The following is an 18334-nucleotide window of genomic DNA, read 5'->3' on the forward strand; positions in this document are numbered from 1 at the left end:
TATGCTGCAGCGTTGATTTCTTGACTTATTGACAGAACCGCATTAACGATAATAGTCACAAATTTTGCAAACCATAACTAGAAGCGTACAGCAAATTTTCCCGCCTAGTTCGATTATTAAAGAAATTTTATGAGCAAAAGAGAAGAGAATCTAAATCTCTCAATTAAGTCACAACATATATGATCTATTTCTATCAATTCGACTAATGTTTCCAGTTCCTCCAAAGAAACCCAAAATAGAACAACCTCTCGCCCCAGCCAAGACCCTGCGAGGAACCCCAATGCGCCTGGTCGCCAAGATCTCCGGAGAACCCCAACCCGATGTTGTGTGGACCAAGAACGGAAAGCCTCTGGACCCAGCGACAGACGGGGAGACTTACTTCGATTTCGAGACTGGCGAGGCCGAGTTGATAGTGAAGAGCATGGACGATGTGAATGCGGGACAGTATGAGCTGAAGGTTGTAAGCAGAATTGGAACTGACATCAGCACTGCTAAAGTGGACATAACTGGTAGGTTCCTCTTCTATAAGAGCGGTGGAAATGGTTCACCCTAGCCTAGATATCGACTTTTGAAAAGACATTTCTCGACCGAAAAATGTCGCAAAATAACTCTGATCACAAATCACAAGTTTGTTTATGAGTCGAATCTTGCCCGACCCATAGGATCATGATCGACCCATGAACATATATTTACTCGATTTTGTTATTTAATTAGGAAGCTGACCGTGTGTTCATATTGAACCGCATGCAATATTGATATTAAACCCCAGTAAACTTCTAAAGTCTTTTTTTCTAATGTTGAGGTCTAGACTAGGGTACTGTTAGCACTATCAGTTTGTAGCACTGTAATAATTAAGTTGATGTGTGGGCTAATAATGGTAGATAAGTGCAAGACATTAAAGTTAGAGATGGGTTCGCTCGGCAAAGATGTTTTTGTCATGAACATAAAAAAAAAACACTGAATTCCGATCCACATCAACGAGTACAATTGATATTAGTCCGGCAGTGTAATTATTTAAATGGATTTAATATTTCCATATTATAACAGAAAACATGAGTTAAATTCAAATTATGTCGCATATCTCAAAATAAAAATTAATTAAGTTTATAAAGTCAACCCAACCAGTAAACAGTAGTTCTAATTCATTTTCCAAATTTAAAGTCACGCCATGTTGAACAAGTAACCTTCCACAAAATAGGGTTTCTTTTGTAAGCTGAGGAGAAGAAAGTTCTAAGTTGCTTGGGGAAACTTTTTTGTCTTGTTTGATTTTAATTTCGCTGGGTAGTTCATTCCAATCTAGTATCGCTAATCTAACAAACGAGTTTTGCCTTTTGATAGAGAAAAATTTTTGGTCCCAGAACAATTTTTTTGTCCTTATAGACTCATGAATATGAAAGCTAATGCATAAGGGTCTCTTCAGAGCCACCACAGCAAAAACCGACGTTCGACATCCCCCTCTCTACCATCTACGACCCAGCGAAGAAACTCCTGATCCTCAAGTGCAAAGTGAGTGGATACCCGAAGCCAAGCCTCACCTGGTCTGGTCCAGACGGGAACCCACTCCAAGAGGGCCCAGAGGTCGAGTTCAAAGGTAATTTCAGATATCTCTCATATTTTAACCCATCACTTCGCATCAATAACATTTAAATTATGGAAGATTTAGAATGTCAATGGTTGCAAAATAATCTTTATTACATTTTACTGGTGGTCTAAGCGTCATTTTATCATTGCTAAAAAAGATATTATAAAAATTGCGGCTGCAAGCGAAGTAACATCTTGTGTTGTAGTGATAGCTGATACAAAGCGTAAGTAGATTTGCTATAACAAAAATTTTTGTAAGAAATCTTAAACCATGTCGGTTGGAAATCAAAACATTTAACTAGTTTCCAAAATTTGTTCGCAAGAAATGAAAAATTATATTTCATTATTTAATTTCTTGATATTCATTGTTTGAGATCGGAATGATATCTGAGAAGCCTGGAAAACATTTTTCAGAACTGAAACATCATCTCTAATATCAAAGGGAATGTTTTCACAATAATGACGGAGCTTCATTAATATATGGTCCAGGAATTCTGTCATATCTTCTATTAGAACAATTTATTTTTAAAAAATTAGAAGAGCTGCCTAATTGTGACTTGATAGTTTGCATCCTAGCATGTATCAAATATCAGTGTTTTCTTGTGCTTTTCTATCCAGTTTTTATTTTGTTAACCTATTCCTTTGAGCCGCAGTATATTTTAAAGCCTTCTCTAACAAGTACTTGCTTTAATTCCGCAAATTCAAATTTATCTAGTATTCGAAAAATGATCTTAAATGCTTATGAGCATAATAATCAATTGTAGCATATCAATTTAGTATATCTATTTTAAAGAAAGTTCAAACTCTGCCGAGAAAAACAACAAGTGCTGATATGAGCTGGCCTCGGTACGATTTCGATAAAGTCACGTAAACTATCTGTAATTCTATATGTCCTATATAAAATGCCCTTCATAAAACAGACTACTGTCAATAGTGAAAGACCAATTGTTGAGGAAAAATTATTCCATCACTTTGTTACACCCAAAAACTGATTACTTGTTTCATAGCTTTAAAAAATGTGTTTTTGGATCCTGTATATCGTCCTGTTAATGTCACATCAAAACTCATTCCGATTTTTAATAAAAAACTGTCTAGCGGAATGCGTGTTGAGAAGAAACGGTCAAACCGCATTTTTGTACATGCTGAAGTACCGCGGGATAGGTTGTAGAAAAATTAATTGTAACCCTTTGGAACTTTTCAAGAAGTCTGTGGACGGCAACTTAAGGGAATGTATTGTATATCAGAATTTCGTTTCATGTATCGGCTTTAATCAAAATCTCGCTTCTCTCTATTAATAGAAGCGTTTATAGTTCTGCATCCAATTTGTATGAATAATTCGACGGGTTAGCAATCATCAGTGGGCATATTTGTTTCTACCATAAAATGATATTATTCAATTTTTGTGTATTCTTTAAGTGGTAGTCTGGATGATCAGTTGACCGTTTTCAAGGGAACTTTCTCTTAAAAATAAAAACTGTAAGATAGCTTCTGTGTTTGTTCTTGATATCAAAAAAGTTTAGAAATCTCAGACAATTAAAATAGTGACAAACAGAGCGCTGCAAACATAAATTTGTTTTTTCGACTCATGATTTGTAGCACCTTAAGATAATAAGTTCTTAGAAAAAATGCCTACATAATCGAAGTAATATTGAATTGCACAAAAACTGGTTAACGAAGTAATGCACCTAAGAAAACAAAGAAGGGAGTCTTTTAATAGCGCAACAAATAGAAAGGACGAAAATACACCAGTACATGGTTCATCAACGTGAACTTTATAACCAAGTGCAGTCAGAACTTAGGTACTCGAGGAGCCAAAACGACAAGTTGACATCAAACTTGGTTAATGACAAATCAACAGACAGTAATATAACAACTTCCAGTAATAATAGCCAAAACTTACACAATATGTGTCCCACGTTTTAAAAAACAGCTCTAGATTTCTGATAGCACGTAAATACTGGTTAGTCAAAATGACATAAGTAATGAAGCGGTTTTTCATTGTTATTCATCAACAACAATTGAAGACCTGAAGACCTCAAACTATTTTAGGATATTAAAAATATATATAATAGCAATTTGCAGTTTGCCAAGCGTAAATTTGAAACGCAAATTGAAGTTTCTTATTTCGCGAATTCACAAATTTAAGTTTTGTACTACCATTTGGACAAAATTCATGTTAGAGTGGATTGCATTCATCCAATTCAAAGTGGAGTTCAAAAATTGGTGTTCACTTTATGAAACTATTTTTCATATGTGTTGTATCAGCCGGATGGATGCAATGTATCTGTGAGACAAATTAAAAAGCATATGAAAGAAAATGTGTCGAAAAGGTTGTACCGAAGTTGACATGGAGAATATAATAAGTCTTGGTTAATTTAGATTTTAACAAAAAATTTCCGGTTGGAAAATTTGGGCGCTTTTCAACTTAATTTTTAGTAAACAGAACTTCAAAAGTATTCCTAAAAATGACACAAAAGTCACTCACAGCAATTTCTATTGTTAAAAAGGCTCAAAAATCAAATTACATGTGTAGGGTTTTGGTAGCTTAAATTTTATTTACCAATTACTATTTATATGTTATCTTATTTTATTATGCCGTGAAAGCGATAAGTTGGTGACGTCAAACCCAATCCAGTTCACATTCTCAGGAACATGCAAGCAACATGCAAAGATAGGAAAAACACTTTGCTAACTTAAGTTCTTCCTAAATACTTCTTTATAAATATCCGGAGTGGTAATAACAGACACGAAGAAGTTTCAAGATTTTTGTGAACAATCAATCAAACAATCAAACGTGATTCATAATAGCCGAATCTTGCATTAACGATGAAAAAGATATCCCATTGAATTTTTTAATCGTTAAGTCTCTTTTCCTTCATCAAAGTAGGTACAATTTGACACAGCTGTCAAGAGGACGTGGACTAGGTTTCTGTATATAAATTCAATCAATAGAGTTTTTTGTCTTGGTGGGTTCAAATACAAGAATAAAATAAAAAAAACTTCTAATAAACGTTTCGTATTGTTCTCATAAAAATATGGTAGATTTTTTCCTCGATGAAACATTATCAGAAATCTCAGGAGCTTATTCAGTAATGGAGAACACTATACTGCTCGGAGATTATAATTCAAATTATTTTCAACAAAAAATACGACTTTTTATCAGTGTTGGCTACCAATAATGGCTTAGACATAGTAAATTAAAAATCAACAAACAGATCAGTTTTCTCAAGAATGTATTCTCCTTAGAATTCGATAACGATTAAAGTATCACGCAATACCTGTACAGAATTATGCGATCTTGTTCAGTGTGGTTCCTTGGTTTCTTGCTAATCCTTGAATTGTTATCTTTACCTAACCTTGAAACCTCAAAATAACAAAGACAGCAAAAAAAAGTTCTCAAAATACCTTGTTTTCAGTTACAATCCTTATTTTCACTATAAATTATATGCCACTGATGAGCTCAAAGAGTTATAAAGTAGCCTTTGTGAGGTTAAAATTTTTTCTGGACCCTTATTTTGCAGCGTAAACGCTCATATCTTAAATGAAAAGGTACTCTTTAAAGTTTTATTTTTTGTTACTTTTTATGTTTGCTTTGAGTAATTGAAAATATATTGAAAGGTGCATTTGTCATGAATTTGAGATTGTTAAAAGCATCGAGAAAAAATGAAGAACGTTTTTCTCTTTGTTTTGTTTCGGGTTTTTTGCACGGACAAGCTTTTTTAATGATTTTGAAAGTTTTGTAAATAACCGAAAATGATTGCTGCTATAAAAATTTCGACTGATCTATGCAAGAGTATTTAAGTCTGAATTCCTTTTAACTCTATTGAACGTTTACGTAATTTGAGCGAACCCCGGGATAGGTGCACAACTCAGGTATGATTAAAAGAAACCTTTTAAAATTTTACCCGAGTTTTCTTAATAGCGCTAAATATATCTCTTTATACAATATTTGTGGTGTTTCATGCTATGCAGCATTCAAATATGGTCGTCGTTACAAAAATGTCAGCAGGCGCAGGTTAGGTAAGGTGAAAAAAAGCTGCTGTCTCATAATAGTACAAAGTACTGCCTTTATAGAATTTGAGATATTGATTTTGAGTGTTTATGCGCAGCATTCAAACAAATAATTTTTCTGAGAACGAACAGTTACAAGCGCATATTTTGTATTAAGTAAACGCAATTGTGTTGAAATTCGAAGTTTTGTGAAAATTTGCTTATGGATTAAAGAACAGTAGTTTCTTTAAAGGCAGTTAGTTGCAATGCTTAGTCCCCGCTTTTCCTGTGAGCTATGATTCTTTAAAATTTCATTAGCATAATATTAAAAATTCTTCAGATTTTACGCGACAAAGGTAAGTCAACATTGGGTCAAATTTGAAATGATATTCTTGAAAAAAATCTATTACATTCGAAAAATGTTAATTAGTCGATCATACTGAACACAAGAAAGCGTTTGCGACCATCTGTCGCACTTTTACAGTATATGAGATGCTATTTTTGGGAACTAAAATTTTAAATGTACATTTGCTCGTGAAAATGTGCTATATGAATTTAAATATTATATTTAACCTTGTTAGGGCAATACATCTTTCTGCTGCAAAAAGCCAGTTTTGCAGTTTTTCATTATTGCAGAAATTAGTAGTTTACAGACTGAAATTCTTTTCACTGGTTGCTGACGTAACCTTCATCAGGGATATGATATCATGGTAAAGTATGGCAACATAATAAATATAATTTTTAATGTTCAGTATATGCCTTTTTCGCATCAAGTGTTGGCTTAATATATCTACACCAAGACCTCTCTCGCAATAATCAGTAGAGAGACAGAAAATTATGAAATCTGGGAGCCCTAGCATTGATAAATTTTCTATCGTTCCTATATGTGAAGTAATGAGATTGCGTAGTTTGATGATTACATGTCATTATTTTTCCTGTGCGGCTTCTTATGGCTTCAATGAGTTCTGGTCGATGCAGATCTTAACACTCATCATGTCCTCAACCAACTCCTGCTATTCTTGTCAACTATTCTTGAGATCATTATTATAATTGTATGGGTGTGCGTCTGTTGTGTGTAGATGCCCCGGATGACCCTGACATCAAGATAGTGCACATTCTCAACTTCACAGAGGCTAAGGAGGGCGAGTACTCTGCTACTGCAGTCAGTCCTGCCGGCACATCCAAGCGGTCCATTAATATCTCCATCAAACAGACAAGTAAGATACCTTTTACTCCCTAAATCAAATCACTTCACAACTGTGAAGCACTTTTTTGTGAAACGCATAACAGTTATTTCTGAAGCATCTAACAGATATGTAAAGCGCCCTCAGTTAAATTGGCCCGGGGAACCCCCTTCTGCATTAGACTCAAAAATGCGAACTTATGCTAAATTCCTGATAATTGTCATTTCATAGCAGCTAACATTGCAGATCATAGTTTATTTCTTAGTGGTTTTTTGCAATACCGGCCTATGTAATACAACATTAGAGCACAATTGGTTTTTTGTTTTAGAATGTAATGATACAGCTATCTGTTTTAGGAGATGGAACAATAAGTTAGTAGAAAAAGACACCCTCTGTGTTTTTGGAGCTGTTCTATCGTAATGTTTCTGCTTCTTCTAACCCAATTGAACAATGAGTTAATTCTTCTTTCGTCAACATAAAAAAAACAAAAATGGGTCTTTATCTTATGATGAAGAAACTAGCTATTACATGACTGTAGGTGTGGTGTCCGCTACAGGTATATTTAGAGCAATCAAGATTGCACAAACAACATTTTTAAATGTTTATGAATTCCTTTAAGTATCGCTCAAAATTGGCACTCCAGAGGACAGATCGGGAACAACTTCTGCTCAAATGGACATTTTAACAAACTGTTTTTTTAAATAATTAGAGAACTGGTTTCATTTTCTATCTATTTCCTTTCCCGCTTCAAAGGTAAAAATTTTGTTGGCTCAAGCATACTAAAACAGTAAGATAATTATCTGGTTCCTGTAACTTCCAGAGCAGGAGAACACTAACAGACCGCAGTTCGAGATACCTCTGAAGGTGGACTTTGACCCAATGAATGGACGCATAGTGTTGTCGTGTCGTGTGTCTGGAGAGCCCAAGCCAGACGTCAAATGGCTCAAATACAACGATGAACTTACAACAGAGGGTGACTATGACGTCACAGTCGATGAGAACAACAACCAGGTACTCTATTACTCTTTAGCCAGGATTAAAGTAATTCATCGTCTTTCACCTAATTCCAATGTGCTCGTTTCACTTACTTTAAAAAGTGTCGTTCAACGGTATTTCGAAATAATGGTAAAATGAGTCCTTTAAAGGGAACTGAGCGCATTAAAATAAGTTGACAAATGAGTTGACTTCAAATGATCTCCTCAAACATTTTTGGACAACTATTAACAAGCAAGACATAATAGCCATGAATGAAATAGACATTAGTCAATAAATTTATAAATGTCTCGAAAGGGGAGTTCTTACGAGTTACGAGTCAAATATCCCACATAGACCATCCCAGTGAAAATTGACCAGAATTCAAGGCAAACTCTGATTGACTGCCCATCTCGAACTTCTGTTTTCAAAGTTGAACTTTTATTGTGTATAGTGTCTTTGTTTGCGTATGTTTGTGTGTTTGCAGGTGTTGACAATTAGCAATGTGAGCAGCACCCACCATGGTGATTACTCCTGCATGGCCACTAGTCCCCTAGGAATGGCCAAACAGACATGCACCCTAGTTCTCAAAGGTTACCCTCTATTTTTTAAAAATCTTGATAGATCTTATCGTTAACAGCGATTAGAGAGTTGGAACTAAATTGATGTCTTGATTAAGTGTAGCCTAGTTCAGTAATTAAATCTATCAAAGTTGCTGTATCTCTTCATTGACCAGACATTTCGGACACCACTCTCCCCTCCTTCTGCGTGAGTGCAAACAAATGGGAAAGGCCATAAATATCATTGTTCAGCTCCCCTACCCTCGCTGAATATTCTCTACACATCATTCTAAGTACATTAAAATATCGGTTAAAATATGTATTCAAGATAGACAGCATATAAATAAAGCACATTTTTTAAGTTTTGATAATGCTCTTCACCAAAAAAATGACAAAAACAAATTTTTAAAAGCTTCACTAATTATTGTCAGAAGACGATAGCACAGTAATCCTACAGTCTCGAAAATCTGCTCGTGTTGTAGAGAAACCGAAAGTGGAGATGGTGGACAGACCAGTGCTGGAGAAGGGCAAGCCATTCCTCCTTGGCTTCAAGGTCACGGGGGGAGAGAACATCAAAGTCAGGTACGCCAATCTCTTCACACGATCACTGCTCTATTTCGATTAGACCAATCGTGGTTGGTTGCTAAATATTTTTGTGTTCCAGCCAGCATTATTTGCTCAAATGGAGAGATACAATCAATTAACACAATTGATTACTCTGCCTCGTTCTCCTGCAATTTAGACGAATTAGAAAACTTCATTGATCTATTTGATCAACAGCGAACAGAACTAGCCGCTAAAATCCAAGGCAAAATCTTTGCTGTATGTAAAACCTGCACTTTGCATTTCTTTTGTTAGACTGAGCAACACACTCTGAAAAATTTCAGTAAATTTGCCCGAAAAGACTTTACCTGAATCGCTCAGGCAAATTGTTCTCACCTGAACAACATCTGAAGGCACCTGAAACTTACCGGATTTTTTTTACCTGAACATGCCTGAAAAACACTTGAAAAATGCCTTAACAGTTCAGGTAAATTCTTGATTACATGCCGTAGCTCCCTTGACCAACAACTCAAATGAAATGCGCGTCAAGTGTAGTTTCCGGTTCAGCTTAAATTCCTTTCAGTCAATAATTGCTTTATCCAAATTTATTTGGCGGTTAGAAAATTTACGTCATCCTAATTTTTTTCTTAATTCAATTTTGACAGATCAATATACTTTCGCAGAGACGACAAATTGAGATTCAGTTTTAATTTTTTTCACTTTCTTAAAAAGTTCAGTGTCCCAGTCCAGTTTGTGCACCAAGCGTACAATTTATGCTCATCATAAGATTGAGATTCTGTTGCAAATTGCGTTGGTTTTGAACTTGCACAGTGGGATCAATTTTAAAATTATCAATTTAAAAACTACCTTTTTAATCGAGAAAATATCCTCTCAGAAATTTTTCTGTCCAAATGGATTTTCAAATTACCTTTAAAAGATATACTTAAATATAAGTTTTTTTTAATCTTCCGCGAATGGAGTCATGGGCTGATTCTAGAGTTTTAATTCAGAACAGAGACTGGATTCAACATTTTTCCGTCTAACCCAACCACGAAGATATGCATTCTTTGTCGAATTCTTTTTTTTTCGATTCGTTGCATTAATAGAATTTTGTAATAGTTTGTTTCTAACTGAAAATTTTTAGTCTCAGTGTTCCTGGATTTTAAACATTTGAAATCGTGATTCTCGATATGAATTTAGGTATCCTAACTTAAATGCTTGAAAGACCATGGTGAAAATGTTATAAGATTGGTATCATGAAAATATTCGGGAAGACCTCTCTGCCAACATAACGCAAACTCAGCAACTTTTAATTGATTAAAACATTAAAACAAAAACGGTCGTCCAAAAACAATTTCTGTCAACCAATGAGTTTTATAGCAATGAAAACTATTTAATTTAACAATGAACGGCCTCCAATTGCGACTTTTAGTATAAATTTAAGTGACCTGAATATCTTCATGAACATTTTAAGTTTTTAAAATGAAAATTAGTTTGAAGGTTTCTATTCCAAAAAATCAATTAATTTAAGTAATTCAAAGACCTAAGTACAATTTTGTCCTGATTCTGAACATTTTGAAAGGCTCGATGGAAACATTGTGACCGAAAATTTTCATTCTGAAAAATTTTCCTTGTCTCTTTTTTGAACACACGTAAACATCGTAACAGCTATTCAGAACCAATATCAGTTCAAGGAAATTAACTGCGTCTTATTTATTATACAGAATTGAAGTTTCTGTTTTGGCCGCAGGGATTTTGAAAGCAGTTTTTTTCATGTTGAAAGAGAGACAAAAATTTGTTTTAGTTATTTTTCCAAATTTATAAAAAGTTTCCTTGTTGTGTTGGCTCCTGAAATTCCAAGAAAACAGTCGAAGTAGGCTAAAACTGATATTTCCGTCCACGTAAATCAGAAACATTTGCAACCTGATTTTTTAGTTTTCACCAAAAAATTGTATATTGTAACTTAAACGTTTTTCCAAAAGCTGCCTTGAGTTGAATTGAATACAACGAGTATTCTTCATCTTAATGGCGCTGACTATTGTTTTTTCTTTATATATATATATATATATATATATATATAATACATATATGTATATATATAATATATAAATATATATATATATATATATATATATATATATATATATATATATATAACTAACAAAATATCTATATCAATGACATTCCAAAAATTAAATATTTCTAATTGACAATCAGTTTTAGCAGGAATAGTTCTGTACCAATCTTGGACCGTTACAATCCAAAAATAATTCGGATTGTCGTCAGTCGGTTTTTTATTAGAAAAATTTGATCGTATTTATATTAATTAAATAACAGAACATTTCAAATCAAAGCTCACTAGTGATAGGTCCTTTTGGCTTTCTAATTAGCTTAAAAACTAATTTATCCAGTTGATTGCTTGAAAGCTTATGGTCGTTTTGACTTTTAAAATATTTGATTTTTAAATGAAAAATGGCTTATTGAACTTCTCTCTTAATTTGATCAACTTGTAGCTTAGTGTCAGCAATCAAAGAAAACTCCTTCTTTCCGCTGAATTCAATTTTAGTTTTTTTTGCGGTTTCACACCTTAAGTTATGGTGTTCTGGCTTTGATACTACTAGATTTCACAATTTTTTTTATTTTTAGGTATTTGCCTATTTTTCATGTTTTCTAGTTTTGTCAAATTATCACGTAATTGTCAGTTCATATATCTCATTTTCCGCGTTCAGAATAACGCACAATTGATAATATTTAAATCCTTAACGATATAGATTGTGGTTCTTCACCGCTTCGACAGTACTTTCTCGAAGAATTTAATTGAATTTTTTAATTTTGTCTTTAACTGTCGTTTTTACTTTGTCTTTTTAGTCGTATTTAATTTCCTGTACAATGACCCAGTTGGATTGGCTTTTCCTGGAAAGGTAGATGGGCCGATTTTCTGATATTAGAAGATAGATAATGGCTTTCTTGACTTTGAAAACAAGTGTATATGAAAAAAAAACATTTCAACTTCGCAATTTTGTTCCTTTTATTGTCTGTTTGTTACCTGGACTCGTTAATTAGATGTTAAACATGACATTATTTTTGTCAAGGGAAGGTGTCAAAAAGATTGGTGTCACAAAATCGAATGTTTTGAAAGAATTCGTTATGACTTTACTGGCTTCGACACGGGTTTTTCACAAAAAAAATCAATTAATTTTTGATTTTTATCATATTTGACGTTCTTTTTGTAGACACAAGACTTGGTCTGGATTTTTGCAGGTCTCGAGGAGGGCTTCCTTTGGAAGAATAAACAATCCTATACAGTTTTTTCTTTTTGGTAATTAATGGCTTTCATGTCTTTGGAAATAAATTTTTTTCGATAAAAACAAGTATTACATAATCTTGCTTTTTTCTCTTTGGTCTAACTGTCACCTAGTTTCATTAATGAGAGGTCACATAATACATTTCAAGGGAAGGTGTCAAAAGGGATTGGTGTCACAAAATCTAATGTTTCAAGAGAATTCTTTATGACTTTATTGGCTTCCACACGGGTTTTTCACAAAAAAAAAGCAATTGAATTTTTGATTTTTGTCATATTTGACGTTCTTTTCGTAGAAGTAAGACGTATTCTGGATAACTGCAGGTCTCAAGTGCTTCCTTTGGAAGAATGGACGAACCTATTCAAATTTTTCATTTTAAGTATTACAAAATTTTGCATTTTTTTTCTTTTTTGTCTAGTTGTTGCTTATTTTCATTAATGAGCGGCCACACAATACATTATCCGTGTTCGACGAAGGTGCAATCAAACATATTTTGGATGCCAAGGTATGTCTTTACGGCTTTCAAAGCATTTTCTGGCAAGTTTCAATTGATTTTTAGTTTGTTGTCTTTTTGTTGTTCTTTTTGTAACTGCATAAAAAATTGAATACCAGGAGTTCTTATTTCCCTTCTATAGAAGCATTGGTAATTGTAAACCTATGATATATTTGAGTTGATTCCTAATGGTTTTAATAACTTTGAAATTAATTGTTTTTTTTTTTTAAAAAATTCAGCGAATTTTCTAACTTTAAAGTTTCTATTCTTTTTTGTCTAATTGTTACTAAGCTTTATTATGAACTAGTGAATAAACATTTTTTTCTGGTGCATTACAAGTTATTTTGTTTATTTTCAGTTTTATTTGACGCTGTTTTGACTTTGTTAATAAGTTTTGTTTTTTAAAACGGACATAAGTTTTTTGATGTAATCAATGTTTGTTGTTGTTGTTTGATTTTGCCGTTCGTCTTCGCTCGCTTTCTTAATATCGGCATATCTCATCAATTTAATGCATCATTTTTTACTCCACCGAGTTATTTGCTTTGGAGGCTATCTTTTCGTTCATGCACCAATTTTTTTGAAAAAATATTTGAATTTTCTGTGTTTTTCCATCTGTTCCTCATTTGGTAGACAATTATGCTAAAATTGTGGTTGAGCGGGGTCGGAACCTTATGTGCGATCGCACATTACCTATCCGCCTTGTTTTCTCTGTGCTCACTTAGTCAGTAAAATGATGCTCTGGAAAAGTTATAACCCTGAACGCTCGACGCTAAAAGTTGAAGTTCGAAAAAACGATTTAATATTGTTTCATTTGCTTAAATGGAGGACTATTTACCCGAGTCTGATTTTTAAACAGAACAATATTCAAAGGACACAAAACTGAAAAAAATTAAACAATTCACTCCTAAATCTTTCTGTCCTTCTTAGTACCGCTTTTGCTTTCTTTTTAACTTTGTCAATTCAAAAAATTTGAATTGTATTGGGGTGCTGTCTTTTTCGGACTCGAAGAGGAGTATTGGTTTTCTTATTTTTTAACCGAAAGTACTATTCGTTCAGACGCTGTTTTGACCTAAAATCGAACGTGAGCCAAATTGCCCCGTGAACTATCTTTCTCTGAGCGAGAGAAGTTTTTTGAGCATGCGCTGCGTTTAATGAATGACTTTTTGACTTTTTCAAGTAGTTTTTGACTGAATGGCACATATAGATAACCGTTTTTAGTCGTTTTTTTGTCTAAGTGGCCCAGTTTTCTGCTTGTAGTTTATTTTTTTTGTAGAAATAGTTTTTATTCAATGCTATATTGAAATGTAAACCTCGAAAATTGATACCACAGTGTTTTGCAGAGCTTTCGCGTTTCAAATTCAAAAGTGGCACATATTTCTTCACTTTTTAGTTTTTTTTCTGTTTATTTATTTATTTTTGGATCTTTCAGTCGTCTTTTTGTCAAAAATCAGTTGGTATGACAACTTCATTTTGATAATTCATATACTCAACGCCTCTTTCTACCTCGATGTAATTTTGTTTTAAAAAATTTTACATTTGGTAATCTAATTTTGGTAGTTCTTTTCCAATTTTTGTCAGTTTTTTAAATTGTATTTTGGTTTTAATTACTAGAAACTCTGTTTGCGCAACTTGATGGACTTTGATTTTGTTTCAAAAAAAATTCAATCATTTTTTGCGTTAAATTTTGGAAAAACAGTTAAAATTTTTTTTATAAATGCAATCTTAGAAGTTTTTTGGTCATTTTCTTGCAAAGTGTTTTAATGTTTCGTATGTTTGATTTCTGCTTCTTCTTTTTTGTTCTGTTCAGCAAGATGGATCTTTGTCTCGGACGACTCGTTGTTTTTTTTGTCTCAAATGCATAGGAATGACATATATCCGTTTTTCTTGTTTCTCTAAATTTGATTTTAACTTTCAATTGTTCCTTTTCTTCACATTCCAGATGGTATCATTCTAGCTTGGTCCTGGGTCCTACATTTATATTCGTTATATTGATTTTTTTGACTTATTAAAATATTGAATGATTTCAGCTTTTTCTTAGAATTTAGTCATTTTTTTGGTTTGCAATTGATTTCATTCAACATAAGGCAGTACTGAGAGTTTGTTAGGAAAAATTTTTCAAAATTTTTTTAATTACTATTTATTGCATTTTTTCTGGCCTTGGATTTGTTTTCAAACACTTTTTTGCCTTTGAAATTTATTCTTTTTTAATGTTTTTTCTATGGTTAATTTAATTTTTTAATTAGTATGAAATCATGTTGTCTAGCCTATATACTACAAAGCAGAAGTTTGTTTTGTTTTTGTCTCAATTGCAGTGATTAGAAAAATAATTGTAGTCTTTTTCTGATTCTTAAAATTGAGCATTCTGTTTTGCCAAATTTTTTTTTTTCTAAGATTATTATCTGGCTTTTGCTTTCGCGATCTTTTTGAGATTAGAGTCATGAATTATTTTTGGGCAATTGATAGCTCTGTCAGTTTTTCCCCCTATCAGTATTTTGACCCTCCTATTTTTCTCGGACTTTTTTTAACGTTACCAAACTTTTTCAATAATATAAAATTTGTGCTGCGTTTTGTTTTTCTTGGTGACACTGGTTTGTATGTCACCAATTTTTAGATCAGACCTGGGAAGCTAATGAATTATTGGTTTAATACAAAAGGATATGGCTTTTGCTGCAATTATGGTACAATGTTCTGTGACATCTTTACGCTTTTATTTGCTTCCGGGATTATTCCGGCTATGTTTTTTTGAGATCTGTTCACACATTTTCATGATATTTGAAGTCAACTCGAAGTGGTGTTTTTTTTTCGCGCCGAAACAGGAAGTGGAGTGAAAAGGCGAGTGGTTTTGCGGCGTGAAATTTTTTTACTCTAATTTTAGAATAAAGTAAGAAATCGGTGTTTGAAAAATCATTCGCTTTCTCACTAGAGGTTATTTGTTCACATGCGGCGTTTTGACTCCGGTTCTCCGTTTTTTTTTCATTTTTTATCCGATTGTTTTTGGAAATTGCTTTCCCAATTCACTCAATGTCCGTTTTAGGTCTAGTCTATTGTTTAGTCAATGAAAATTCTGTAAATTGTACGTCAGGAATTGTCCCGCTATGTTTTTTTTTCAAGTCAACAGCTTTTCGATATAACCAAGACAAGAAACTTTAAAAAACACCGGAAGCTACAAATCTTGAACAGACGAAGTTATTATCTTCTGAAAAATTATTTTTTTCCTTTTCCTGAGCTCTCTTATCTAATTTTTGGGAGAACTAACATTTTTTCTACAGAATGACAAAAATCAAAGCAACTTGAAATGTTCTTTTTGTCTATTTGCTTGTTTTTCTGGCGATTTGAATCAGTTGTTTTCTCTGCAGATCAGAGCTCATATATTATTATATACTATTTGATTAAAGACAAATTTATGTGAACATAATTAAAAAGTTTTTTGGCGTAGATGAGGAAGTGATAAATGTTTGTTTCAAAGAAACTCTATCAATTTTCTTAGGGCAGTTGTGCTGAAGCTTTTAGCCACGTCCCCTACTTCATTTCAAGTCTTATTGGATTGACGTTTCTCAGATTTCACCAAATATGTTTTAATTCCGATAAAACAACGGAGTACCTAAATCCTAGAGAAGAAAATAACTTTTTTTTTGCAATTCTATAGTCTTTTTAGCGCATCTGATCGTTCAAGTGACTTTAAAAATTGAATTTTTAGTTGGTTTTTGGACTTTTAGTGGGATTTTGCTGTGAACAGAAAATGTGAAGAAATCATGTGTATATTGTTCCGGTAAATTAAAAATGAAATACATCAAATCATTGACAATTTTTTGGAAAACATTTTTTGTTGTCAATTTTTACGCAAATCTAGGTTTTACCTGTCAAACTTGCAACTTTATTCCTAGCGATCGAACTGGATGGAAAGTTTATATCTGTGGCTCTTTAATTGACATTCAAAAAAGAAGTAACAGAAAACAGAACACGCAACCAATTTTAATTATTTTTTCTTTTTCAACTACTCTACCTAAATTGAGATTATGCTCCTTCTACTGTCCATTTTCTGCTTCATGCTGATTAGCATCTGTTTTTGCCATATTGTTTGAAGTAATGCAAATATATTAGAAGTCCTATTTTATGTTTTTTTTCAGTCAACAGAACTAAAGTAAAATCGTACGAATACATTGCAACATTTGCTTTGCTGCAAGACATACGTTTGTCTATCAAGATCTTACAGTTCAGATTTCCAGTTTTAAATGTTTCAAACAATTTTAAAAAACCTATTTTTCTTTTTATAGAAGCAATAAAATGGAATTAGTTGCTATCGTGGCCATTCACTCTTTTTTAAATATTTTTTAGAATACTTTGAAAATATCAGCAAAAAATTCTGGACCCCAAATGTGGCGCTTAAATAGAACCCAATGAATTGGTAAGGTATGTCGTCCGGAATTGCAAACGCATAAAAGTTTGAAAGTTCGATATAGTTGTTATTTATTTGTTTTTCGCTTACTTACGGCATGACCAATAAAAATTTTCTCTATTTTCAAAGTAAGCAAACTTAGTGAAAATCCTAATGCTGCACAATAAAATAATTTGCTTCTAATAATGCCTTTTCCACTATTTTTCCAGTCCTCGATAAATTTAATTTTGTCATAAAAACACCTTTTTTGCTTTCCGTAGCACCAATTTTCTTTAGAATTTTCAGTTTCTCTACTCGGAAATTGTCAAAATCAATTTTTGAAAAATGAGGGAACTAGATTTCCATTACGCAGATACAACTAACATAAAATATGCCTTCCATATTAATCATTCATAACGTGAAATAGATTTCATTAATAAAATTACTAAGTTGTTAATGCTCGAAATGTTAATGTTGGAAAAGAGTACAAACATTATTTTTTTTATAGTTTAAAAGTGCTTTTGGTAAACAGAGGCGGCCTTGATCTAATGCGATAATCAGTGCGAATTTCAAAGCATAGTGGAAAACTTAAATCATTTGTCACAATACACTGGCTTTCAATTTTTTCTCATTGTTTCTGTGTTTCGGAAATAATTTAATAATGAGAAAAAACAGATGTGCTATCTGACCGCTGCATTTTCACACAGTTTTGAAAAAAAATTGACAAATAAACATTTGGCCTAAAGTTTCTAAAAATCGATCAAAGTTGGAAGATTTCCACCACCGTCATTGTTACCAAGTAAAATGAATGGAACAATCTGTCCATAGAGAAAGTTTGTTGCCATGTAAGCCTCATACAAAAAGATTAGCTAATCAGATTCGAGTATACGTTCTATTTAATGTAGGGAGCGTGGAAAAAGTGCAAACAGCATGATTTTCTTGCAAACAGCATGATTTTCTTTGAGCTTACTAATAAACTAGTTCAATTGCGCTCCTTTTAGGCTAAAACATTTGAGGTCTCAAAAACATATCGATGACTGAGCTGAGCCGAAAATCGCCTCAGACATAAGACCTACCGAAAAGATACTGCTAGATTTGTCGAGCCTTTCTTATGTGCTTTTATGCCTTTAACTTCGTAGAGTTAAGATCTTTTGCTGTGGTTTAGAGAGAATGGTGGCTTTATACGTATAAAACTTGATGTTATATCAATTTACGGATTGAAATTCTGATTGTGTGTTTTAGCACCTTTAGTCATTTTGCTTCTGTTCTGCTAATGTATGCTAATAATTAAAAATAATTGTGATTCTGGGTTAAGAATGGGGGTTGGAAGTATA

At 33.0% G+C, this 18334-nt stretch overlaps 2 protein-coding genes across 3 annotated transcripts in view; both read left to right on the forward strand.

Moving 5' to 3' along the window:
• LOC142336140 (uncharacterized) overlaps positions 1–18334 on the forward strand; it is a 483861-nt gene that overhangs the window by 161867 nt on the left and 303660 nt on the right. The window lies entirely within an intron of this gene.
• LOC142336135 (muscle M-line assembly protein unc-89-like) overlaps positions 1–18334 on the forward strand; it is a 57373-nt gene that overhangs the window by 18335 nt on the left and 20704 nt on the right. The window contains exons 8-14 of one of the 2 annotated variants that reach the window (XM_075384715.1): positions 216–509; positions 1421–1591; positions 1788–1805; positions 6651–6788; positions 7576–7766; positions 8215–8320; positions 8770–8869. In XM_075384715.1, the coding sequence (XP_075240830.1) occupies positions 216–509; positions 1421–1591; positions 1788–1805; positions 6651–6788; positions 7576–7766; positions 8215–8320; positions 8770–8869 (1018 nt within the window). The remainder of the gene's footprint in view (positions 1–215; positions 510–1420; positions 1592–1787; positions 1806–6650; positions 6789–7575; positions 7767–8214; positions 8321–8769; positions 8870–18334) is intronic. The other variant, XM_075384716.1, reaches the window with a different exon arrangement.

This window comes from Convolutriloba macropyga, chromosome 3, assembly GCF_964194025.1.
Source record: "Convolutriloba macropyga chromosome 3, txConMacr16.3, whole genome shotgun sequence".
In the NCBI taxonomy this organism is placed as follows: domain Eukaryota; kingdom Metazoa; phylum Xenacoelomorpha; order Acoela; family Convolutidae; genus Convolutriloba; species Convolutriloba macropyga.